The sequence below is a fragment of the Xiphophorus maculatus genome, chromosome 9, assembly GCF_002775205.1.
Source record: "Xiphophorus maculatus strain JP 163 A chromosome 9, X_maculatus-5.0-male, whole genome shotgun sequence".
NCBI lineage: Eukaryota > Metazoa > Chordata > Actinopteri > Cyprinodontiformes > Poeciliidae > Xiphophorus > Xiphophorus maculatus.
In genome coordinates this window covers 16,967,360-16,993,340 of record NC_036451.1, presented here as the reverse complement: position 1 = coordinate 16,993,340, position 25,981 = coordinate 16,967,360, and the positions used below count along the sequence as shown (strand labels likewise).

The 25,981-nt window shown below is 37.2% G+C and overlaps 1 protein-coding gene across 1 annotated transcript in view; it reads left to right on the top strand.

Annotated features, from left to right (window-relative positions):
• cpamd8 (C3 and PZP like, alpha-2-macroglobulin domain containing 8) overlaps window positions 1-25,981 on the top strand; it is a 45,392-nt gene that overhangs the window by 3,184 nt on the left and 16,227 nt on the right. The window contains exons 2-28 of the mRNA XM_023340075.1: window positions 407-558; window positions 926-948; window positions 1,467-1,632; window positions 2,881-2,933; window positions 3,426-3,443; window positions 3,869-3,923; window positions 4,121-4,234; window positions 4,455-4,539; window positions 6,224-6,332; window positions 6,471-6,698; window positions 6,800-6,970; window positions 7,063-7,191; window positions 7,337-7,535; window positions 7,661-7,836; window positions 9,856-10,005; window positions 10,139-10,300; window positions 10,384-10,526; window positions 11,610-11,672; window positions 13,003-13,234; window positions 14,573-14,726; window positions 16,828-16,958; window positions 17,075-17,126; window positions 17,305-17,603; window positions 18,004-18,072; window positions 18,165-18,321; window positions 18,874-19,050; window positions 23,430-23,511. Of these exons, the coding sequence (XP_023195843.1) occupies window positions 407-558; window positions 926-948; window positions 1,467-1,632; window positions 2,881-2,933; window positions 3,426-3,443; window positions 3,869-3,923; window positions 4,121-4,234; window positions 4,455-4,539; window positions 6,224-6,332; window positions 6,471-6,698; window positions 6,800-6,970; window positions 7,063-7,191; window positions 7,337-7,535; window positions 7,661-7,836; window positions 9,856-10,005; window positions 10,139-10,300; window positions 10,384-10,526; window positions 11,610-11,672; window positions 13,003-13,234; window positions 14,573-14,726; window positions 16,828-16,958; window positions 17,075-17,126; window positions 17,305-17,603; window positions 18,004-18,072; window positions 18,165-18,321; window positions 18,874-19,050; window positions 23,430-23,511 (3,549 nt within the window). The remainder of the gene's footprint in view (window positions 1-406; window positions 559-925; window positions 949-1,466; window positions 1,633-2,880; window positions 2,934-3,425; window positions 3,444-3,868; window positions 3,924-4,120; window positions 4,235-4,454; window positions 4,540-6,223; window positions 6,333-6,470; window positions 6,699-6,799; window positions 6,971-7,062; window positions 7,192-7,336; window positions 7,536-7,660; window positions 7,837-9,855; window positions 10,006-10,138; window positions 10,301-10,383; window positions 10,527-11,609; window positions 11,673-13,002; window positions 13,235-14,572; window positions 14,727-16,827; window positions 16,959-17,074; window positions 17,127-17,304; window positions 17,604-18,003; window positions 18,073-18,164; window positions 18,322-18,873; window positions 19,051-23,429; window positions 23,512-25,981) is intronic.

Sequence of the window (25,981 nt, the reverse complement as noted above, 5' to 3'; positions counted from 1 at the left end):
AGTCCAAATAAATATGCCCCAAGCTTTCTGTTGACAGTGTTCTGGAAAAACCCTTGTTCAAGCAAAAAAATAATTATTTCACCCATTATATTTTTATAAAGACTTGTGATATTTGCAAGAGCCAAACTGATGTTGCAAAGTGCCTATTTAAGTTAAATTTCTTGTGAAGTTACCTGTAGTGCGTCATAGCTAAGCGGGTTGGTTATTTGAATCAGAGGCTTAATTCTAGACTTGAGAGACTTATGGGTCAGTGTTGAGCTGTGCAGGATCTTTGTATTTCTGACATCTGTCTCATCTGTTCAAATTATGACTCCCTTTTTCTCTTTTGTCTATTGATTTTCTTGTCCTCTAATTTGTACCTATGTTTTCTTCTCTCTTTCCTTCAAATCTCATGGTTTTCTGTCAGAGGATACCTGGTTGCTGCCCCCTCACTGTTTCGAGCCGGTGTAGAGGAGAGTGTGAGCGTCACTATCTTCAATGCAAAAGCAGAAACACGCGTCCAGGTGCAGCTGTCTGTGAAAGGACAAGCAGTCGCCCACAGTCACAGCACAGTTTATGGTGAGGACAACATTTCTAATAGTTAAGGGGAAATCTGCAGGTAGGAGGAGTATTTGTATGTTCCTGAATGACACACAATGATTGCATCAATTTAGTCTATCCGACCAGCCTTTCAGTGTACACAGAGCGTGATTTGTTTGACAGCACTGCTAATCGATGGTGCTACTCACTCTGTTCTGCTTAGAATGGCATGGAGATGGGTTGCAGCTGGATCTCCTGCTAAAATAAGCAAAACTCATCCTCAAAGCAAACTCAACTATATGCTTGTAGCTCTCATACCTTGACAATAACTTACTGAAATGTGTGGGCAACACAATTTCCAAAAGCATGTCACATAGTGTTCTCTCTTCTTCTGCTACTTTTACAGATAAAGGCACCATCAAATTGAAGGTGAGTACCACAATGTGTGCAGCAGCTGAACTCTTGTCCTCAGGCAGTATGCAAATCAACACGTGCATTATTTGTAGTTCAACATCTGTGCCTGCTCATTCATTGAGAATAAGGTAACAACCCCTATGTAATATACAACAGCTGTTGACGTGCATGTATTGCGCCGCCACTCCCAAAGGCAGGAATCGATCAATCTAAGTTGCACGATTTTATTCCCATCCCCATCTCACTGTGACTTCTACTAAGATGCTCATTCATGTCATGTCTAACTTTGATCTTTAAACATACCTCAGTGCTCCACTGTTTCCTTTGACGTATATATATATATATATATATATATATATATATATATATATATATATATATATATATATATATATATATATATATATATGTAGCTATATTACATACCAGATTCCGCTACAACACACTTGAATCAAGGTTCCAGGGTCATTTAATTTTTTCTCTATTTTTAAGTTAGCCTTGATCCATCTGAATGTTTGCCTTCCCACCACTAGGTTCCTTCTGGGCTGAGAGGGCAGGCTCTTCTGAAGGTCTGGGGAAACCGTCAGCTCACAGAGAGAGGCTACATTTTCCACAACTACACCACCATCACCGTGGAGAGCAAGGGCTCCGCCGTCTTCATCCAAACTGACAAACCCATCTACAAACCCAAGCATAAAGGTTCCCTTATAGGGCCGCTGGTAGTTAATTAGTTAAATCGCTCAGAAATGTGGAGGATAAAGGTACCTTTGAAGCGTGTTGTAAAATTATTCATGCGTTTAACTTCTTCACATTTTGTCATGTTACAACCACAAGTTTGTATTTTATTTGAATTGTATATGATAGATTATGGTTTTCCACAAAACTCAGAAAACTCTAATTGACATTTGAATTCAGTCCCCTTTATTCATTCATTCATTCATTCATTCATTCATTCATTCATTCATTCATTCATTTTCTTACAACCTTATCCCATTGGGGTCAGGAATCCCCTTGCTTGTGCCTATCTCCAGCTTTCAACAGGCGAGAGGTGGGGTACACCCTGGACAGGTCCCCCTTTACTCTGATACTCTAAATTAAATCCAACAGCACCAACTGCTTCCAGAGTCGCCTAATTAGTAAATGAACTCTGTCTTTGATCAGTTCAGTCTTAGTACAAATACAGCTATTCTGTGAAGGTCTCAGTGGATGAAACAGACATTTTATTTTTCACTTTCTTTTAGCTTGATGATTGTAGAAAATCTTGTGTTTGTTTGTCACAGACAGTACAGACCAAAAGTTTGGACACACCTTTTAATTCAATGAGTTTCCTTTATTTTCATGACTACTGACATTGTAGAATCACACTGAAGGCATCAAAACTATGAATAACACATGTGGAAATATGCACTAAACAAAAAAGTGTAAAACAACTGAAAATACCCCTTATATTCTAGTTTCTTCAAAGTAGCAACCTTTTGCTGTGATTACTGCTTTGCACACACTCTGCATTTTCTTGATGAGCTTCAAGAGGTAGACACCTGAAATGGTTTTCACTTCATAGGTGCCCTGTCAGGTTAATAAGTGGGATTTATTGCCTTATAAATAGTCATAAAAATAAAGAAAACCCATTGAATTAGAAAGGTTTATCCAAACTTTTGGTCTGTACTGTATGTTCACAATAAAATTTATTGACGTTTGGGGGTGTAACATGATAAAATGAGAAAGGTTAAAGGATTAGGAATACTGTTGTTTGGCACTGTAGATTGTAGATATTAGCAAATAAAGAAATCCAGAGATTCTTTAATTAAGTAGTCGTGGTAAATATCACTGTAAAACATTTCTAATAAAATAGTTTAGCATTTAATACGTGGTTTATCTGTGAAATCTTACATATTCATATGATATTTTTTAATTTTTAAAAATGACTGTTTTGTTTGTTGTTTTCAGTGCTTATTAAAGTCTACACAGTGGCACCTGATATGAGGCCCATAAATGAAAAGGTAATTATATAATTAAGCTTAATAAGAGATCAATATTGCTGACTCTAATGGATTCATTTTAATTTATAGTATTCTTCGTTGCTGAATTGAAATTCAGAATATTCATATTGTAATTTTAGATGTTTTATTTTATATGAAAAAAATTGTTTGTCTTCCAGTTTGACATTTTTCACCTTGAGAGTTAAGATGAGAAACATAGTTTGCCCTGTGTGCAGTGAAGTGAACAGTCACCTATTTATAGAGGCAAAGTTAGAGTCATTTCATGTGGAATGTTTGCAGTGGCTTCAAATATACTGTGTTACTATGCTGACATGCAGTTTATTTATGTTTGCATCTATAAAAGTACTGCAGGTACAAAGCTGGACTCACTTCCACGGATAAATGAATGTCAACATGTGATAAAAACCTAAGATGAAGTATATTTTCTTGTAATGGCTGTAGGTATTTTTACCATTATAAGTTGTGTAAGCTTTTTTTCTTCATTTCTTGCAGATGGAAGCATATATTTTGGTGAGTGAACAACCGGACCACCCAGAGTTGGCAGAGCTGTGTCTAGGAAGGAGACAGTGGCAATTTTCAGTTTCCAACATGATTTAAGATTAAAGAGCAGAAGTCAAGGCAGCTCACCTAGATAACAGGGTGCTCTTTGAAACAAGGCAAATATAAACAACATAAAAGGAAACTTTTTGTCCTCTTTTTTCTTCTTTTCTATTCTATTCTCTCTTTTTTACTCTTCTCAAAAGTTAGCAACATGCACATTGGGCCTTTATTCTGAAAAAGGTTTAGAAGAGTTTTTGGTAGTAGGCACACTCCATCTAGAATTTTGGTTTCTCCCAGCCCTGATCTTGATTAAATTGGTTTAAATAGGAGTCTATGTGACAATACCACTGCACAACAGACTGCAGATGAACAAGTATCTTAATGAACTCTTTCAGGATCCAAGAGGATCTCGGATGATCCAGTGGAAGAGCCTAAAATCTGTCTGCTGTGGTAAGCCACAATTCCTGCACAATATCACAATCATCACTTTGTAGGACTATCGTTCGTTATATGAACTATGTGAAGAGTTTTAGCTTATAAACAGTTAGAAATCAATGCAACATTATAATCATCAGTATACAATCTATAGATGATTAGGAGTAGCCAGACCTGTAATAGTTTGTTTTTTTCTCCCACCTTTATCATAGGGATTGTGAACATGAGTTTCCCTTTGTCTGACCAGCCTGTGTTTGGAGAGTGGTTCATCTTTGTGGAAGTGCAGGGTCAAACCTACAACAAGTCATTTGAAGTGCAGAAATATGGTGAGAACACCCATACATCCATCCATACATGCAAGCTTCACTTTCTGCTTTACAAGTAGGTACAGAATTTTATTGTTATAGCCCAGCGCTTTTTAAGTTACGTAATATCTTCCAAGCAGACACTATTACAAGGACAATATAAAGATGTATTTTACAGTGTTCTATGAGGCAAATGATATACAACGACAAAAGGGAGCCTGTTTTGTTTCCTCTCTCATAGTGATACCCAAATTTGAGCTGGTTATAGTTCCACCTCCTTACATCCGTGATCTCAGTTCGTGCGAGCAAGCCAGTGTCACAGCCAGGTAGGTGACTTTACATTTAACTTTATTACACAGTTCCTTGTCCAAGTATTCATAACTTTTACAAGACCTCCCCAATTGGACTATGGAGTTAGTACATCATTGCTTGATTTGTTGTGTGGACATGTGATAGAATTTAAAAAAGCTCAAGGGGTTTAAATACTTTACAAGACATTGCTCAATGCTTGTTATATGAATGATATGTTGTACATACAGTATATATGTAGTAGTTTTGTATATTCATATCCATTTTGTCTTACAGTTCCTTACAAAAATATGCATTACAGTTTTAACTTTTTGAGATGATTTTCACCTTATGACTACACACTTGAACATATTTTAGTTGTATTTTCTTAAGAGTAACACAAGGAGTGGATAGTTAAGAGTTGTAAGAAAAATTATGAATAGTTTCCCAAATTCATATATATAAAAATCTGAAAAGTGTAGCAAGTATTTGTATTATTTCCTACCTAGTGTAGCTAATATATTTTCAAATCAACTTTTGCCACAATTATAACTGCAGGTCTTTTGTTTTGCCGTAGTTCCTTAACACATGGCCTTGGTTTGATTTATACTGAGGATACTCAAATACAAATATTGAATATATTTTAGTTTTTGTGTCAAAGGTTCCTTGATTGTAGTCTGTCAAGCAACACCCCATTGTAGAGTTTTTCAAAATAAGTCAAGCATCTCAGGCGTTAAAAAAATACAAACATGCTAAAATAACATAAAAAGTTGATTTTAGTTTAGAAAAAAAAGAATCAACACTTTTCCCAGCACAGTTTAGTAACAAAAATACCAAGATCTTAGTCATCAAAATGTAATGAAAAGTTATTTTATGTTCCATGGAACTTTAAGTAAGCACTCTGTCGCTTTTTTCAAATAATATAAGTAACAAGAATGCAGATTGATGAGATAATCTATTGCATTTAGTCTTTTATTCTTCTCTCTGAATTTTGAGAAAATTCCTCTTAAAAATTCTTACGTTTGCTCTAAAAATGCTGTTTCAAGTTGGTAACTTTTATCGTGACAAACGTCTCCTGCCAGGACAAGTTAAGCACATCAGTCTTGTGCTGATAGGAGAATAAATTCAAATTATTCTGTCATTGTGTTTTTGAGTTGTGGAATTACACTGTCTATTTACACTGCCCAAATATATAAGCGCACGGACCGCCTGTAAAGGACCACCGATCTAAACCATCGTAGCACAAGCTACATGTTTATTGCTGCTTTTTTGCACTTTACAATAATTTTATTATTTGCTAATATTTATTATTTGTGTTGACTTATCACATACAATCCCAATAAAATATATTGGAGTTTAAAGTACATTGACAAAATGAGAAAAAGTTTATGGGGTATGAATAATTTTCCAAGCTGCTATACTGTCACATTCAATAAATTAGAATATGCTTTCTGAGGAGGAAAGTTTGTCAACTTAAAAGTATTTTATTGGTTTGAGGTAATATTCTAATCTTAAACATCATGTTTTCATTCATGGTGGAAAACTACCATAAATGACAGAAGTAAAGGCTTCAAAACACCCTTCTGTTTGTATTTAATGTATAGTATATTTCTCTAATGATTGAGTTACTAAAATAAATAAACTTTTTAGGATGTATTGCTTTGACTGTGTCTTACTAATAACATGTTCTATGTTAAGCTCTGATGTGTCACTTTCACACAGGTACACCTTTGGAAAACCAGTAACAGGAAAGTTGACAGTGAATATGACTGTAAATGGAGTTGGATATTACCGCCATGAGATGGGTCAACCTGTAATTAAAACGATGGAGGTCAGTTCTGTAATTATTTGAGGTCTCAAACAATTGAGGTCTCTTTCATAAGTGTATTATTGTTTTTGTCATGTCCACCTTGGCAAAGAAAAACTGCAATCCTTCAACTTTACCAGTCTTTTCTTCATTTTTTTTCAGATTAAAGGCTCTGCAAATTTCAGTTTGTGTGTGAAAGACATGATGCCGCTGGATGTGGCTGATCACTTCAGGGGGACAGTTAGCATTTGGGCATCAGTGACCAGCATCGATGGAAGCAGGCAAACCACATTTGATGATTCAACAGCAGTTCATAAACAACTCATTGACATCAAGTACTCTAAGGAAACACGCAAACAGTTTAAGCCAGGTCTACCTTACAAAGGGAAGGTGAGATCCTAAAGAGGAACTTATTGACACTGTAGATGAAATTACATTATTGATGGACTCTGTTGGCTTTTTTCCCATTCTTGTTCCCTCTGTATCTATAGATTGAGGTTACCTATCCTGATGGGAGCCCAGCTGATGGCGTAAGGGTGCGTGTTAAGGCAGAGCTTACACCAAAGGACAACATTTACACCAGCGAACTAATCTCCAAGGATGGTGAAGCCACCTTTGAAATTCCTTCTATTCCGATAGCTGCACAATATGTCTGGCTTGAGGTCAGTAGCTTCCTATAAATATGAAGACTAATGGGAAAAAATGTAAATACATTTTCTCAAATTTTAGATTTTGTTCATTTTATTTCAAACAGACTAAAGTGACATCCATTGATGGCAAGACAGTGGGAGACCAGTACTTACCTAATTACCTGTCCATTAGCAGTTGGTATTCTCCAAGTAGGTGTCACATCCAGATCCAGAGTCCCAGCGCTCCCCTTAAAGTACGGTTTGCTTTATTTGTCATTTTGGAAGTTTGTGCTAAGTTCAGATTTACTTGGGTTTGGACCAATAAAAAGATGTGTCCAAAAAGTATAAGGATAAGTCATGTAGTGGTTAACTCAACTTTGAATGTTTCTGTGATTGTAGGTTGGCCAAGAGGCTGAAGTGGCTCTAAAATCTACCTGTCCTTGTAACTTCACGCTGCACTACGAGGTGGCGTCCAGGGGAAACATCGTCCTGTCAGGCAAAGAACCAGCCAACACGACAGCCTCACACAGAGGAAAAAGGGCAACCGTGACCTTTGATAAGAACATTCACACCACCCCGCTCCCTTCCTCTGCCTCTGGTAGATTTTTTTCTTGTGTTCTCAATTTTTGTTTGTCCAATTTATTTAATGAACAGAAATCAGATGAAAGAATAATGCATAAGACTGTATCATCCCATAAGCTCACTTTTCTCTCACTCTGTCAGGTGTTGCAGGATCTTTGTCTCAGGCTGAGATGGACTCTTGTGTGTCTTATCTTCGTTTTCCTGTTAGTCACATCATGGCGCCCTTCAGCCGTCTGCTGGTATACTACGTCAGAGAAAATGGCGAGGGTGTAACAGACAGTCTGCAAATTTCTATTCAGCCTGAACTTGAGAACAAGGTCTGTTGACATAATTGTTTATATTCTAGTATTATCATTTATTCAGTTAAAGTATTTTCGGGAAGTATTTTTGCAGTGGGTTTATGGAGAGCATACATACTGTACTCTCTCAATTCTTGGTTTTTACAATTTAGGACATAATGACCTTGGTTTGCTACAGATCAGGTTCTGAAATCACAGTGTATCCATTAAATTCCACAACAGCAATAACTTGAAGAAGCTCTTTTTGGCAACCCGTTATTAGTCTCTTGCATGGTTATAGAGAAAAGTTATCCCTTTCTTCTTTATATAGCATTTCTTAATTTGCTGAATGAACAAAGCTTTAGCTGTCAGATAGATGGACTCACATATGGTTCTTAAATATTTTGATGTGCAGGGTGCCAATGTAAATTCAGAACAAGCCCTTATCATCACCCGTTCTACTGCTGTGCTTGACAATGAGCATGAAAGGTTTGTGTTTGGTACTCTCCGAGCAACTTACTGTAAATTATTTATTAACATCTCTACATTTTGCATTTAAGGAAAGGACTCTTTTTCAGAAGCACCTTGGTTCATTTATATAAAACTTTGCCACTCTAACTCTTGCTGGTTTGGCTTTTTTAGGGACAAGGGAACTTCTCTCAGCACCTTCCAAAATAAGTCTCTCTTCTTGAGTCTATGTCTAATTGTGTTGAAATGAATGTAAACATTTTTCCAGGTAACTTAGGCCTGTAAAACCAGGAATGTGCATCTTACTTTTTTGCAGCTTTTCTGAGCATTGCACAGTTTTACCTTGGGCCAAATTTGTTTGGATGGCTACATTTTACAAGCTTGACAACTGTCTTAAATATTGTTCTCTTGGGTATAATCTTTTATACTGTAGAATGGGGGCATTCAAACTGTGGAAATGGCATCTTCACACACTGATAGGCAGCAACAGTTGTCTCTTTAAAATCATTGCTCAAGTCTTTTTGCCTTGGCTGGTTTGTTTTTTTGTAGAGATAGTCACACTGATAATAAGTTTGACTAACTTAAATCCTACAGAACCAGAAAGAATTTATGAAGTAAAAAGTAGTAGTAGTAGTAGTAGTAGTTTCTTATCCGTAAACCTTTAGTTGTTTCATTATGTTATTGGATTTTAAAATAATTTTGACACAGTGTAAAGACTTTATCATGTTCTTAAAGAGTATTTCCTTTGTTTTGACACACAACAGTCTCACGATCAGTGTGTTATGAGTTTCTGCTGAAGAAAAGGTTTTGGGATGCAGAATAATTTGTTTAATCTTTAATAAGTATTTATTAAAAGCTGTAAAGGGTGGACTTACTGTATACATTTTGGAACAGAGCCAAAGTATCCATGCATCAGCCATTACACCACAGTGTAATGTCAGTAAACAAACAGCTGTGTTGGCCTAACAGCACTCTCCAATTCCTTCCTGAATTAGGTGGAGTTAACTCCCTGAAGTATTTACAGCTCTCTGGTATGCCCTTACAACACTATGCGTGTGCGTGCATGGGGCTGTGTGTGTGGGTGTGTGGGTGGGTGGATTGTGTGTGTATATTTTTGTGTCTCTGTGTGTGCATGAGTATGCTGGAGCAGGGGTTGAATGGGTATGATGATAAAGCAACCGTGCAGGCCACAGGCAGATAAGTACAGTCGTAATATGAGAGGATGACAGGTTGCCGATGGTGAAAGGAGGGCAGCAGCGAAGAGATTAACGAGGCTAATTTGTGACTGTGTGGGTGGGAAAATAGTGTTGAAGTGTGAAAGTTTATGGCTGACCCTTAACAGCCCTCCCTCTTTAAATGCAGCTTCTTCTAACTGTATCTTCCTTCCTACAACTTTTCTTCCTAAAATTACGTCACATGCTAGTTCCAGCACATATTTAGGCAAAAATAAAACTTAAATGTTTTATGGACATAAAAAAATCACATACAAAGCAAACAATGGATTTATATGTGGTTTTGTATTTAGAAATGCCTTTTAGTATTATTTTATGGATATATCAATTGTAAGTTCTTTGTTGTTTGGGTTTCCAGGTGTCTGTTTCTTTTTCATCCAATGAGTCTATGCCAGGAGACTCAGTGACGCTGCATGTCCGTGGTGAGAGGGGTTCATGCGTTTGTGTGGCCACTGTGGATAAGAGTCTTTATTTATTAAAGCCTGACTTCCAGCTTAGTACCAACAAGGTTTGTCACATTATTATTGTTTTAAAACTCAGTCATTCTGTAGCTTGATGTGTACCCAGGTGTTTTGGAGATCCACCAGAAACCTAACACTCCAAGTTGCTTTCCTGCATATGAATGTGTTTGCACTGTGCAGGTGTTTAAAGAGATGGCTGATTTCGACGTGTCAGACGTTTTTGGTGTTCCCAAAGATGACGGACACATGTGGTGGCCTGGACTGTCCTCAAAGAGACGGAGGCGATCATCTGTGTTCCCATGGCACTGGGACATCACTAAAGATGCACGCTTTGCTTTCACAGTGAGAAAACACAGTTTAAATGCCCACAACATTGTTGCAAAACGAGGTAGTAAATATTTCCTTTAAATGTGTTTATTCTCCAGGAAACAGGGTTGGTGGTGATGACAGATATGGTGAGCTTAAACCATCGGCAGAGCGGAGGGATGTACACTGATGAGGCTGTTCCTGCCTTTCAGCCACACACATCAATTGGAGTGACTGCCATTCACACAAGGCCCACAACCAGGTAGGACAGACTACTGAAGTAGTTTGAAGTGATTAACTGTTGTTGGTTATGTATTAGCATACAACTGATATTTGAGTTTGAGATAGGAAAAACTAAAGCTCAGCACCTCTTACCGAACAAAAAGAGGATTATTCATAAACAACCAAGAAGTCCATTTTAACTTTGGAAGAGTAACAGACATCTACAGATTTGATAGATAAATCCATTTACATATCCATTACCAGCTTTGTACTTTTCTTTGTACATTTTTTTATAAAAGCTTTGTAAGAACAAAGAAAGGTGTACCAAACTCCTGTTTGCAGATTGTCAAAAGCCAAGTAAGGGACATAACAGATGCATTGAAAATTAGCTTAGACTAGAAATCTGTGCACATAACATCTTATTTCTTTTATACATAGAAGCAATGTTCACTGTATCTGTTTCTGTGAAATGAACAAAAATGTGCTGATGTCAGATGAGACCCAAATTAAGCAAAAACACAAATAATATGGCACAATTGCATACTTGAGAAGAAGACATTGTTGTGCACATAAGTAACTCCTGAGTCAAGAGTTCAATTATTCAATTAAGTAGCCAACTGTAGGAGCAGCAGAGATTCACAGCCTGCCTGATCTGTAAGCGATATGCTATTTTTTGAGTTGGTTGTTTATACATAAACTTGGTGCCAGAATATCTTTGGTCAGAGATTAAGGATTTATTTTTATTCATGTCATTAAATCAGTGACAATATGCTTTGAGTGGTAAGCTGGCAGGGTTGATGCTGGCCAGGCAGTGAAGCGAGGATAATGCTGTGCTTAGAACATCTGACTTTTTCCACGGTTAGAAATTTCTAATTGCTCCTCTCCTAGAGACATTCTCCCAGACTCTTAATTGCCATGTTTCACACCAGAATTGCTGATGCAGCAATACAAAGTTGCCTATGCTACATGGTTATTGCTTGTCTTTTTGTTATTCTCCTAATAAGATAGAGCCCCCATGAGCCAAAGGAAGCAATGAAGGACTACAAAACAAGTGAAAATAATTTGCTTTTTAAATGATATTTTCCACTGATGTTTTACAAATCCTTTTGTTGTTGCTTTGTAGGACTGAGAAGCGGAGACGCACATTTTTCCCTGAAACTTGGGTGTGGCACTGCTTCAACATCAGGTAAATAAATCTTTTGACTCTTCATGTCTCTCTGAAGCATTTGTTTTTGTACTCAGCTTTGTCTTATCAAGGGAAAATACATTTGAAAAATGTCCCTATGTATACAATGAAATAACTGCACATTATAATTATTATTATTGTTGTTGGTGGTGATCTTGTATTTATATATGGATTTCAATACCTCAAGAACTGTTTTGTGTGAAACTTTATATCTGTTGCTCCTGTTACACCCGAATTTCTTTTTGTGGGATAATAAACGGTTGTAGAATAGAATACAATTTCATTATATTCCTCTTTCTAAAAAAGAAGTACATTGCACAATAGAGAGTGTTGTAAAAAGGGTAATAAAAAGTTAAAGTCTGAAATTTACAGTTATTGTGGGCATTGATGTAATTATTTTTCAAGTTTCCCAAATGTATTAGACACATGATAGTTATTTGCTGATGATACAGCATGCGTCTATAATGATTAAAAAAGAATAACAAGAATTAGGTGTTTAAGTTTTGTAAGAAGAGTAAACTCCTCTTTTTTACATACTGCTTGCCATTGTAGCCTATGAGCTGAAGCTTTGTTTCATCTGAAATTTTTTTGTGAATGCATTTTGCCTCCTTAAGTAGGCAGCACAAATTTCAGACTAAAAGTTGACTTTGGTCAATGTGCTTATTTCTTGGTCAGTATTCTCTTTTATAAAATTTGCTTCATCTTGGACAGGTCCATACTGCCATCCTTCTGAGAGGTTATTTTCATTTACTTTTTGAGAAACTTATGAAGTTGACTACACCCCCGCTCCCATACAACCCATTTTCATGTTATGTAAAATTACAGAAAATCTCTAAAATAAATCATGAAAAAATGTCCAACAGATCTACAAAGGCTTTGAAGAGGACCACATTCCGTTCGGCTTTCCTGTAAACTTCAAAGCTCAGATTTTCCTAAAAAGTATTTTTCAGTGAATTCTTGCCAACTTTAATCAAAGGGAGGAGTGTGATGCAGCTTTTTGAAGTTTAATATGTCATTTGACTTCGCCAAGACCAACATGAAATGCATGCTGCCAGGAATGACCTCAAGCCATTCCATACAGAGGAACAGATTAAGTCAACATCCAAGCGTCCCTCTCCGCCATCCAATTTGGAGTGTTTGCTGTAGTTACATCAGTTGAGATGTTGGTGTTGACACAGGTGTTAGCAGTATAAAAATGTCCAATTAAATCTACCGTTATCAATCAAATGTGGTTTTTCATTGCCTGTGTTAAATGACATCAATAAATGATGTCAAAATGTAATCATTGTCCAACACGTTTCTGAGTTGTGTTTCATTGGGTCACTCACAGCTCTGAAACTGGGGAGACTCTCCTCCAGTTGGATGTCCCAGATTCGATCACCACATGGGTCACAGAAGCTGTTGGACTCTCTGAGGAGAAGGGACTGGGTCTGGCAGAGAGGACAGAGCTTCGGACTTTCAAGCCTTTCTTTGTTGACTTCATGCTGCCTTACAGTTTAATTAGAGGGGAGCAGACCAAAGTCCCTCTTACGGTCTACAACTACCTTCCTACTTGTTCAGAGGTAAAAAAAAAAATTGATTGCTGAGAGGGGGTTGAATAAACATTTTTCCAATGTTGATATTTTACTTTCACACACTGCCTGTGTCATTCAGAAATAATTCCAAACACTCCTGTATGTTTTGTTGTAGCAAGGTGAAAACAAAGAGATGAAAATTTTCTTACTGGAATTCTGACTTAAGAGGTCATCCTTGTTTTTCCAGGTTGAACTTGAAGAATATTCCAAACAGAGCATCATCGGTAACGTGTTCATCGGTGTTACCGATGAACACGCCATCATGATTTAACATAGGTCAACATTAACTTTATGTAAATTTAAAAGAAAGAAATCATGCATTTTCTGATACTTTGTACTCCTTGTCAATAATTTCTTCAGCTCACAATTTCAGCTAAAGGAAACAGATGCAATTCAAAATATCTTTGTTATTATGGACAGGCTCTGTATGTCAGCTTCAATATGCAGTTTAACAGTGAATTATTATCCATTTACACATATTGGATCACTATAAAATGTTTTGATTTATACATTTAAAAAAAGGTTTATTGTTCTGTATTCCATGGACCCCAGAAATTTGTTGGTGGACATTCAGAGGTGTTTGTTATTGTAGCACAACTTATCCTACATTTTAAAAAATTATTAGTGACTAATGACTAGTGATGATTTTTTTCGCTAGCCTTGCTTTTCAGTAATTTCAGCAATTTCTGTAATCTGTTTCTCTGAATCTTTAAGTTTGCACCATTCAAAAGTAGATAAGTATTTGAGAAGAGGTATTTGAAATTCCTGAGGAAGGCAATGTGAAGAGTTGATTTTTAGCTCCAAAATAGTTTGTAGCACTCACTTTGAAGAGCTATCCAAACTTTATTCTGGCCTTAAATGGACCCATCCTGCACTCCATTTACATGACATCATGATTTGTGCAGATGAGCCTGTTAAATGGTCTTTGCGTGTGCTGCCCTGATGTCATGTTTGGTGAATATGCAAACCAGAATCGCCCTTTCTTTGATGTCCACCCCTAAAACATGTGATTCTTATATTTGCTGCTCAGTTATTTATGACTCGTGGCATGGAGATAAAGAACTGTTAAAAGACCCTGTTTGCGGTACCGCGCCCTGTGAAAACTGGATGACGACCACACTTTAATCCTTCATGAAGCCTGAGAGGCATTAAGTCAAGCAGCATGGAAATAAGCTTGATGAAATGTTAATTTAAAAAAAACCCAAAAACTCTTTTCTTTCGGCAGTTTGAGGAAACACGCAATATGAGGGAGATAGAACAAAGATTATGTCATTTTCTGCCGTCATATGAGGTCAAGTGGTTCTTATTTGTCTTTTTCTCTCTTAGGTACATGTAAAAGTATCTATTCCAAAAGGTATCAAGTTTATTGGCCATCCTGGAAAGCATCATCTTACCAGAAAGAAATGCGTTGCTCCTGGAGAGGCTATTCCTACGTCCATTGTGTTGTCATTCACTGAACTGGGATCTGCAAACATCACAGGTATTCCATCACTTTATATATATTTTAAGCTGCAGTTTATTGATAAAGTCTAATTAAGACTTTATCTTCCCTGCACTAGTTAGGTTCACAGTTCTTGTCCCAGTTTGTCAGAGCAGCAAAACAGTTATTCCTGCTGGAGAACTAATCAGATTTTTGATTATGCAAATCAGACTATATCATTAAGCATAATGATCATTATCAAGCATGATAAGCTTTTCGCTAGGACATTGGGTCCGCTCAGTGTGAGTCCTTACAGAAAAGCCAGCCCTTTGGGAATGGAGTGTGGGCCAAGAGGCTGAGCTGTGTGTGATCTGGTCACCCACCCTGGTTACAAGCAGTCCCCTCCTGAGCGCATGTGAAAACAAAGCTGACCAGCAGTAGGGGAGAGTAACCAGAGCTGCACTGTGACACTCAGTGGCATGTTGATGAGTTTTCAGGTCACCAGCGGTCAAGGGGCCCCCCATAGCCCCACTCATAGTTTCCTGGCCTCTTGTGTTTCCTTTTCGCTACACACACACAAAGAGACTCATCTTGGCACAGTGCCAGATTGCCAATGTCCTCCACATGAAGCGAACTGGGTGTCCATCTAGAAACATGTTTGACACCCAGATAATTAGGGATATGGCCCTTTTCATCTATTGTTATTTTTTTAACCTCTTAAATCCATTGTTATATTATTTTTCCTTGCGGTTCAGATTCAGTTTTTATGTGACATGTATATTTTCAGACAGGGTTTCAGCAGTGTTGAAGCTTTATGGTTTAGCTGATGCTAATAACCTCAGAGAACATTCTCAGCAGCTGTTTAATGGTGCTTATTGATTGTTGGCACTCATCTTTTTTACCACTTTGAAACATCATACCTCAAACTACAGTCTGCATAGATTACTGACAACCACTATTTGTAATTATACAGATAAAAAGACAGTTCCAACTATAATATATTGGAGGGATTCTCAAGGCCTGGTGTTCTACAACTTTTAAATGTGTCCAACACACCTGAATCAAATGGCTGAACCTCTGCTGGTTTGGGAAGAAATGCCAACTGACATAGACTGGCTCATAGACCAAGCAAAAACCTTGGTGGGCATTCTCACTCCTTGTTTAAGGGCTCTTACAAAGAGTGGAATCAGTGCTGGCCCCAAAAGCTAAAGCCTCCAGTGCATGTGTACAAAGTTCTAACTGCTTTATACTTTAATCAGAGGGGACCAGACCTTCCAAGGAGACCATTATGTCTGATTTAGGAACAACCGACCTCTACCAGACTGTCCTCTGCCAGCACTCCTACCTCATCACAAAACTGCAGATGATTGTGGCCCTACATGTGACCAGACATTGCCTTGGTTGGAGAACCAACAAAAACTAACCAGATTTCTGAAAGAGGTTTACAGAAGGATGTTATTTATTTTCAATGGGCAGGATGGAGTGCAGCTTGGTTCCTGTAAAAGATAAGACATTGAGCATTCTAAGAAAAATCTTTGACAGCACCATTCAATCAACTGGACATCAGTGGAGAGATGAAATAAAAGAGATGTTGGCAGTACCAGCAGCACATCCAGCAAAACAATCCTCAAATGACTTTGGCTCAGTAAGAGGGATTCATGTGGTTGAAATAGGCCGATATGCCCCGGTTGGGTTTAAGGAGTTCAAATGAAAAGCAGTTTTTCGGATGTACTGGTGGATCTCTAACTTTTTGCTGGACTATATCAAAAACAGATGCCCGGTTTCAGTTGTTCTTTGAAAACCTTTAGGACTGCTGTGAAATTCTCCATGGATTTAGAGAAACCACATTACCTTAGCATCACTTGCTTCTTAATTTTCTCCTTAGTTTGGGGGCTAGATTATTCACTTTTGTTTATTTGCCTATTCATATTCACTCAGAGTCCAAGTTACTCTGCAAATTTTCTGTAAAAATTGATGGTCAAATTTCCAATCAATTAATTTGTCAGCTTAAGAGCATGTTGGCAAAATAGTTAAAATAGTTATTTCTCTGTCTTTTGTGAAAATATTTCTTGCTAGGAAAAATGCAGCAGATATATTTCTAGAGAATGTATAAAATTTGAAATCATGAATGATTCTGTTTTTTTTTTTTTTATCTTTAAAGCTCGAGCTATTGCCTACAGTTCACCAAGTTGCTGTTCAGATGGAATACTGTCAGGCAAGAGTGGTAATTATGCAGATGAAAAGAGGATCCCCATTGGCAACGATTATGTTCGCAGGACTGTCTTTGTTGAGGTAAAAGAGTAGACATTCATTGTCATTTATTAAAAACTGTTTATATACTGCTTGAACACATTATAATGGCAAACTGCTTGCTTTTCTTTTTTCTATGCTTTACAAAATGCTTGCAGCCAGAGGGGCTATCAAGAGACTATACCTACAGTGTTTTCTTCTGTCCCAATGGTTAGTGCAAATATGTTTCAATTATAAGTTCTAAAAAATGTTTTCCAAAAACCAAATGTGTTCCTAAAAAGAGTCTTTTTTTCTAATAATATTTAATTGAAATATATAAGTATTTAGTGTGCAACAATCATGCCCAAAACTTTCCCAACAAAAGTGTATTTCATATTATCCCTTTTAGAGAGAATCCACATTTCCACTCCTAATAAATATGAGTATCAGTATGTCAAAAAGCCATCCAAGATGACACAGTTTGAGGTGGCTGTGAAGACCCACAACGACGCCCACATCGCCCTCTCTGCTAGTCCACACGACAGTGCAGAGATGCTTGAGATTGTACTCGGAGGGAGGCAAAATACTCGCTCCTGGATTTCCTTGGGCAAAATGGGTGACCCCCTGGTCAGTGTGTCCACACCAGGGATACTGTCCTGGGATGAGTTCCGCAGTTTTTGGATCAGCTGGCAAGGAGGCTTGGTACAGGTAGGAGAAAAACATATATATATATGCGTGTGTGGGGGGGTGAGGGTGTGGTTGTGTGTGTATAACAAACTCATCATTTTGTGATGCAGTTATTGTGTACTTCTGCCTTGCACGTCCTTTGGTTCAATCAGGTGATGGATTACACGTGGTGTACGTGTGGCTAATGTACATCACGCCTAACGTACGTGGTGTACGTTAGGCTATTAAATATCTAATTATATTTTGTTGGGATCAACCGCATCTTAGAAAGATGGAGTATATCAGGATATTTCTCAAGCTGATTCATTTTATTACTGATGTCTTTTGATTGACAGGGTGTAGGATTAAATATTTTCCCGAATTATAAAAACATTATCAAGACATGTTTTACTTTCCTCTGTCTGCATTTTCTTCTGTCTAGGTGGGCCATGGTTTGCATCCATCCAATGAATCTATCATCCTGCAGTGGGCAGGCCAGTTTCCAGGACAGGTTTGACTTTTTCATGGTATGATGTACAAAATTTTGGTACTTTATGCTTATAGATTATTTTGAAATGTATGCGTATGTTTTTGTCCATCTAGGTGCAACACATTGGGTTCTCAACTGGGTGGGGCTCTGTAGGAGAGTTTAAAATCTGGAGGAAGGAGGACTCTGATGATGACCATAATGAGGCCTTCACTCTTGGGATACCACACAACATGGTGCCTGGATCGGAAAGAGCCACTGCATTTATGATTGGTATGGTAGTTTATGGTTGGAGGCATACACAGTGCCTTTCAGAAGTATTCATACACCTTAAACTTTTCATATTCTCAAAATACTCTGTCAGGATTTCATGTGATAGCAAGAACTTCATTCCACTTGTGATAGATACAAGTCTTGAGGTTAACATCTGGCTTTTTAGTGATATTAAATTAACCTCAAGACTTGGATTATGAAATAAGTGACTTCTGAAGGTAACTGATTGTACAGAATTTTATTTAGAGAATTAAAAGTTTGTAGGGGTTGATGTAAATTCTCCCAAGAGTTTACATTTTTGTATTTGTAAAGAATTTTAGAGTTGTGCTCTACTTTGTGGTAGTCTGTCATATAAACTCATCACAATAACATGGAAGCTTGTGGTTGTGTCAAATGTGGTTAAAGTTCAAGAGGTGTAAATACTTTTGTAAGGTACTGAAATTATCTGTGGTCACACTGTAAAACTGCTATTTAATTGACTCTAAAATACACTTACTTTTTCAGTGTAACACATAAAAAAAAATTATGCATACGTCTGTGCACCTGTAACAGGAGACGTAATGGGACCAACTCTGAACAACTTGGATAAACTGCTGCGGCTGCCCTTTGGCTGTGGAGAGCAGAACATGATTCACTTTGCACCCAATGTTTTTGTTCTGAAGTACCTTCAGAAGACCGGGCAGCTGAGTCCTGAGGTTGAAAACGAAGCCACGGACTATCTGCTTCAAGGTAATGAAACTGGAGGCCAAGTTTTTGTCTTACATTCATATGTAATTCTACCTGTGTGGCGTTTTGTGTTGCAGAACCCAGTTACAGGTTCTGGCACAGGGTCACAGCATCAGTGGTCAGGCCAACATAAAGCTCTAAAGCAGCCCACCCTTTTCATAAAAAGAAAACCTCCCCAAACATTCTACAAGCCTACTTCAATAGATAGAGACACTACCACTAAGGTTGAGGCTGTTTCCACTAAACAAAGCAGTTACAAAGAAATCTAAATCTAAATTACTAAGAATTACTAAGAAAATTATTTAACACACACACAACTGACTAGCAACATATACAGATACATTAAACATTAAACAAAGAGCAAAACAAAAGTTTCAGTCCACTTTGTCCCTCAGTTTCACCCAGTTGTCCACCTCAATAAGATAGATAATTAGGTGAAATCTGGTCTGACTGCCATAATGTGTGCACTCCATGAAGCTAGCCCTCAGGAAGTTGCCCTCAAAGAAAAAAAAATTAGTTTTCAATAAAAGCATAACAATGCAAATTGTCTGTTGTCTATTAGTGACAGATGCTTTGCAGCACCCTTTCAACCTCAGTCTAACAGAAGATTCTTACCTTACCCTTGAAAAATAGCATTTCTGCTTTATTTTGCTTTCTTTACACTTTCCAAGTACCTCTTGACTGTTCAAGTTGGCAAGGAACTCGGTAAAACAAGGGAACAACAAGATAATCCACAATTTACCAAGTCTGTTATTTTCTATTATGTAGTTTACCTTCATTCTAATTGGATGATATTCAAGCAAGTTGCAAACACAAGTGTGTCTCAAAAAATATACAGTAAATATGTTCAATACATATTCATGTCAGAAATGAAACTGTCAGGTCATCTACATTGTTGGGTCTGGTGTCGCTCATCTTCCTCTTGACAATATCCTGTTGATTTTCTATGGGGTTCAGGTCAGGCCAGTTTGCTGATCAATCAAGAACAGGAACAACATGGTCACTGAATCAGCTTTCATTACCTTTGCTAGTGTGGGTCAGTGAAATGAGCATCTCCATAAAGTTTGTCAGCAGATGAAAGCAAGAAGTGCTTTAAAAGAATCCTGGTAGACGGCTGTATAGAATGTGAACTTCAGAAAACACATTGGACCAAGGTCAGCAGATGGCATTTCGCCTAAAACTATCGGAATGTGAAAACTTCACATTGAACTTACAGCAACATGGATTCTGAACTCTTTTTCTAGACGCTGGGACCTTGATTTCCAAATTAAATACAAATTTCACTTTCATCTGCAGCTGCTCTCAATTTATATAATTTCCCTTCCCTTTCAACTCAGCAGCCTACAGACACAGACTGAGAAAACATTTGGAGGTTCAGAAAATATTTTCAAATATTTTGACTTAATTGGCTAATTAGGGTGTGACACCACAAGTTCCTATGAGGGGCCGTTTAGGACAAAATTTACGTTTTGTCTCTCACACACTACCAAAAAGTCTCGCATACTCCAAAAAAGTAGCCACGCACACTCCAAAAAATTACGTTTTGTATCTCACACACTACCAAAAAGTCTCGCATACTCCAAAAAAGTAGCCACGCACACTCCAAAAAATTACGTTTTGTCTCTCACACACTACCAAAAACTCTCGCATACTCCAAAAAAGTAGCCACGCACACTCCAAAAAATTACGTTTTGTCTCTCACACACTACCAAAAAGTCTCGCATACTCCAAAAAAATAGCCTCGCACACTCCAAAAAATTACGTTTTGTCTCTCACACACTACCAAAAACTCTCGCATACTCCAAAAAAATAGCCTCGCACACTCCAAAAAATTACGTTTTGTCCCTCACACACTACCAAAAACTCACGCATACTCAAAAAATAGCCTCGCATACTCAAAAAATTACGTTTTGTCTCTCACACACTACCAAAAACTCTCGCATACTCAAAAAAATTACATTTTGTCTCTCACACACTACCAAAAACTCACGCATACTCAAAAAAATAGCCACGCACACTCAAAAATTACTCACGCACATTCAAAAAATACTCAAATTGCGTATACACACACTACTAAAATGTCACACACACACACACAAACGTTAACTTTCTCGCTCACATACACTACTACCAGCTCGCGCACATACACACAAACGTTAATTTTCTCGCTCACATACACTTCTACCAGCTCGCGCACATACACACAAACGTTAATTTTCTCGCTCACATACACTGCTAACAGCTCGCACACACACAGACGTTTATCTCTCACATACACAAGACTAAAGTTGAACACACACACAGTACTAAGACTCGTTTTATGTATGTGTGAGAGCGAGACTTTTTATGAATGTGTGAGAGCGACACTCTTTTTGAATGTGTGAGAGTTGTCACGGAAGAGGCGGGGCATAATTTTTGGATCAAACTGCGCATGCGTAGATCCTAAACTATAAGTTTCGATTGTTGACTCACTGTATGTTCTATTACTTAGTATATTTGTGCTTTTAAATATATATAGAACGTTTAACTTTCTTGTAGATTAAATGTGCTATAGAAATAAATGAATCTGATTGATTGATTAAAAAGAGCAAAATTGCTGTAGTACAATCTGTCCACTGGGTGCCAGTATTACAGGAATTATTAACCGGCGCCAACTAGTGCCGAAGAAGAAAGAGTTTGCTATACCGAACATGGCTAACTCTAATTCGAAACGAGAGAAAATTGGTCAGGCAGCTGCCATTTTAAACACCGCTCCGGAACGGAACAGAGATGAGAGTTCTGAATCTACTGTAGCACTGCGGGCAGTCGTTGAATCGTTTAATGCGCCTGCCAAAGTGCTGGTTGCCTCCGGAGAAGATAGAATGGTGTTTAAAATGGCAGCTGCCTGACCAATTCTCTCTCGTTTCGAATTAGAGTTAGCCATGTTCGGTATAGCAAACTCTTTCTTCTTCGGCACTAGTTGGCGCCGGTTAATAATTCCTGTAATACTGGCACCCAGTGGACAGATTGTACTACAGCAATTTTGCTCTTTTTAATCAATCAATCAGATTCATTTATTTCTATAGCACATTTAATCTACAAGAAAGTTAAACGTTCTATATATATTTAAAAGCACAAATATACTAAGTAATAGAACATACAGTGAGTCAACAATCGAAACTTATAGTTTAGGATCTACGCATGCGCAGTTTGATCCAAAAATTATGCCCCGCCTCTTCCGTGACAACTCTCACACATTCAAAAAGAGTGTCGCTCTCACACATTCATAAAAAGTCTCGCTCTCACACATACATAAAACGAGTCTTAGTACTGTGTGTGTGTTCAACTTTAGTCTTGTGTATGTGAGAGATAAACGTCTGTGTGTGTGCGAGCTGTTAGCAGTGTATGTGAGCGAGCTGTTAGCAGTGTATGTGAGCGAGAAAATTAACGTTTGTGTGTATGTGCGCGAGCTGGTAGTAGTGTATGTGAGCGAGAAAGTTAACGTTTGTGAATGTGCGAGCTGTTAGTACAGTGTATGTGAGCGAGCTGGTAGTAGTGTATGTGAGCGAGAAAGTTAACGTTTGTGTGTGTGTGTGTGACATTTTAGTAGTGTGTGTATACGCAATTTGAGTATTTTTTGAATGTGCGTGAGTAATTTTTGAGTGTGCGTGGCTATTTTTTTGAGTATGCGTGAGTTTTTGGTAGTGTGTGAGAGACAAAATGTAATTTTTTTGAGTATGCGTGAGTTTTTGGTAGTGTGTGAGGGACAAAACGTAATTTTTTGGAGTGTGCGAGGCTATTTTTTTGGAGTATGCGAGACTTTTTGGTAGTGTGTGAGAGACAAAACGTAAATTTTTGGAGTGTGCGTGGGTACTTTTTTGGAGTATGCGAGACTTTTTGGTAGTGTGTGAGAGACAAAACGTAAATTTTGTCCTAAACGGCCCCTCATAAGTTCCCACTATTTAACATTATCACAAATTTTCTCAGACACAAACGTTTCTATAAGCTATTATTATCAAAATAACAAGACATAAAGGCTTGAGATATTTCACTCTGTGTGTAATGAATCTATATATTTTATGAATTTCACTTTCTGAAATGAGTGACAAAAGTACTCAATGTTTCCATAAATCAACTTATGAGCACATATACTGTAAACTTTTACATTTTGGATTGTATATCACAAATTGCATCACTCAGCCTTACTAACATTATTTTTCTCTCTTTTGACATTTTCTTCCATTAATATCAAAAGTTGTTGCGTGGACAAGACTTTTATTAATACTGGTCACGCTACTCATGAAAATAAGAGTATTCACAAATTCTGCATGGGAAACTCAGAGAGTTAATCATTCCAGATATTTCTCCTCTTCACAGCAAACCTGTTTTCTGTTGTTATCCAGGTTACCAAAGACAGCTGACCTATAAACGGCAGGATGGCTCGTACAGTGCATTTGGTGAAAGGGATTCCTCAGGCAGTATGTGGTAAGCCAATGAAAGTGTAGTGCATGAGTTTTACATGCAGACGCACAAGGCGTGTCTAGAGCAGCAGAGTCGTTCAGAGTTTTTTGGAATAAAGGTATTTGGTAAGAGTGGAGAATTTATAATGCAAAAAAAATACAAAATACAAAAAAAACCCTAATTTTAATTTAGCATGCAATTTTACTTATTTACGTAACTGTATGCATACACTATGTGAAATATTTTATTTGCTAAATAAAATATTTAATTTATTTGAATGAAGTACTTTTTATTTTCCATACAGCCAGTTAGCTCTTAAACAGAAATGTATCCCTGCAGTGCGGAGTTCCTCTGCTTGTAATTTAAGGTCTCATTCTTAATGTTCATTCCTCCTGTTGATTTATGAGCTCAGGTGGGTATTGTGATGTTTAATAGAGCTAAGACTGTAAAACAGCAGGTTTTATAAACGACAGGCAATTGAAAACAAACATTATGATTGGGTCCCTGAGGCAGGTAAAATTTATTCTCATCAAAATTTACCTATGCAGTTTTGACCCTGTAAACTCTAAGTGCCATGATTGGAGTCAGTATTATATGTTGTCTGGAGCCTTTACCTTTTTTTATTCCTTGTAAAGTAAAAGTTATGAATGCTATCTAATGACTCATTATGCTTAGTGTAATTGGTGATATTAAACTGTTGTGGTAGGATTTAAATCTTCTTAATGAGAGCATGTGAGGATGTGACAAGCAGTAGTTTGGGGCTTTCTTGCGGTGCTCGGGGCAGGAAATGTGGTTTGTGGGCACTAAATAAATAGTGAACTATGAGTAAACCTGCAAAAGACACTTTATAAATCAATCAGCAACACATTAGCCTCCAAAACAAGCCCGGTTTTTGTTGTTGTTCCAGAGTTCATGAGTGGAGCAGTGCTTTAATTGCCTGCTGTAATGTTGTGTTAATATTTCCCAGCATTTAAAAAACATTTTACAGGGGAAATTGGTGGAATATAGTAATTCAGAATAAATGACAGCAGCTGGCAGTGAATTAGGTTGCAGTATTTACGGTTTTCCATTCCAGGGCAGTTAAAAGTTCACAGAATTAACCTAAAGCTAAACGACTAGCGCTAGGAGGACTCTTGCTTAGAAGGAAGAGCTCAGTATTTTTTAGGTTAGCTAGAAGGATTGACTGTTTTTTGTTGTTGTTGTTTTTTCATGAATTGTGCCATACTTTAAGACTTAAATCTGCAGCATACAACTTTTTAAAAATATATGTTTATTACATATTTGTTAAAACTGTCACCATGTTACATTTCACATAGCAGAATGCAAAACAAATCATCTCTTTAAAGATCAAGCTGCTCCTCCTCCTCCCATATGCAGAAATGCATTGCTCACTGTCAAAAACAAAGGGTCAGCCTTTAATTTCTCCAATATATGTGTTAATGTTTACTTATTTAGTTATCCCATTGTATTTGGCTAAAAATAAACTGAGACAAGATACTCTCTGTGTCTACATTCTGAAATCACAGAAATGGATGACCTACCTTATGTAAAAGCAGTATCAACAATTTAGTTTATGTTATCAAATATTGACTCTTGGTCTGGCTAATCTAAATTATAAAGATTCATTCTTATGTACTTGTACTTTGTTCAAAAGCTGAAGATAATAAGATTTTCATGAAGTATGATCATTTTTATGGTCTTGGGGTAAAACATTTGTTTTCATATGAATATTTTGATTTTGTGAAGTTTTATTGAAGTAAGATTTTGGTATATAACAAAACTGGCAATGCTGTTTTGCAGTTGGAATCAGATATTTACATTCAACGTATAAAAAGGCTAATATATTTTTCTTACTGTCTGACATTAAATCAGACAGAATTCTTCCAGTTTTTTTTAATTTATTCACATGGAGAAGATGGTATATTTGTTAGGAATAACAAATATGCTTAGCAACACATATTTACTTCCTCTTATCAATGTCCTCTTCAGAAGCCTAACTTCTCAGCAGCTACTGTAATTTAATGTATGTATACAATTCTTATCTAACATACTTAAGGTACACTGTAAAATATACACATGTTGTAGGTACTACAGTACACTCAATAAATACAAATCTGAGGCATGTATCTTTTTAATTGATATACTTAACCAATTACATGTATCAGTTAAATAGTCAGCCATTGCGTTTAGTAGGAAGGCCTGTTTTGGTACAAAATGTGTGTATTAGTCGTGGAATAATGCAAAAGACCTTGTAAAGACCTAAACTGAAGCTGGTGAGAGAGTGTTATTATTCATACATTGGCTGAAAGTTCACTCAGAGAAAAAGAAGCCACTGTCTTACAAAAGCAACATTAAAACTCAGATTAGAGTTTGCAAAATGCATTCAAGGCACAAAAATGTAAATTTTTGGAAGGAACTGAAATATAACTGCTTAATGATCTTTGTTGAATTTGGAGGAAAAAGACAGATGCTTCTAAGCTTGGGAACTCCATCC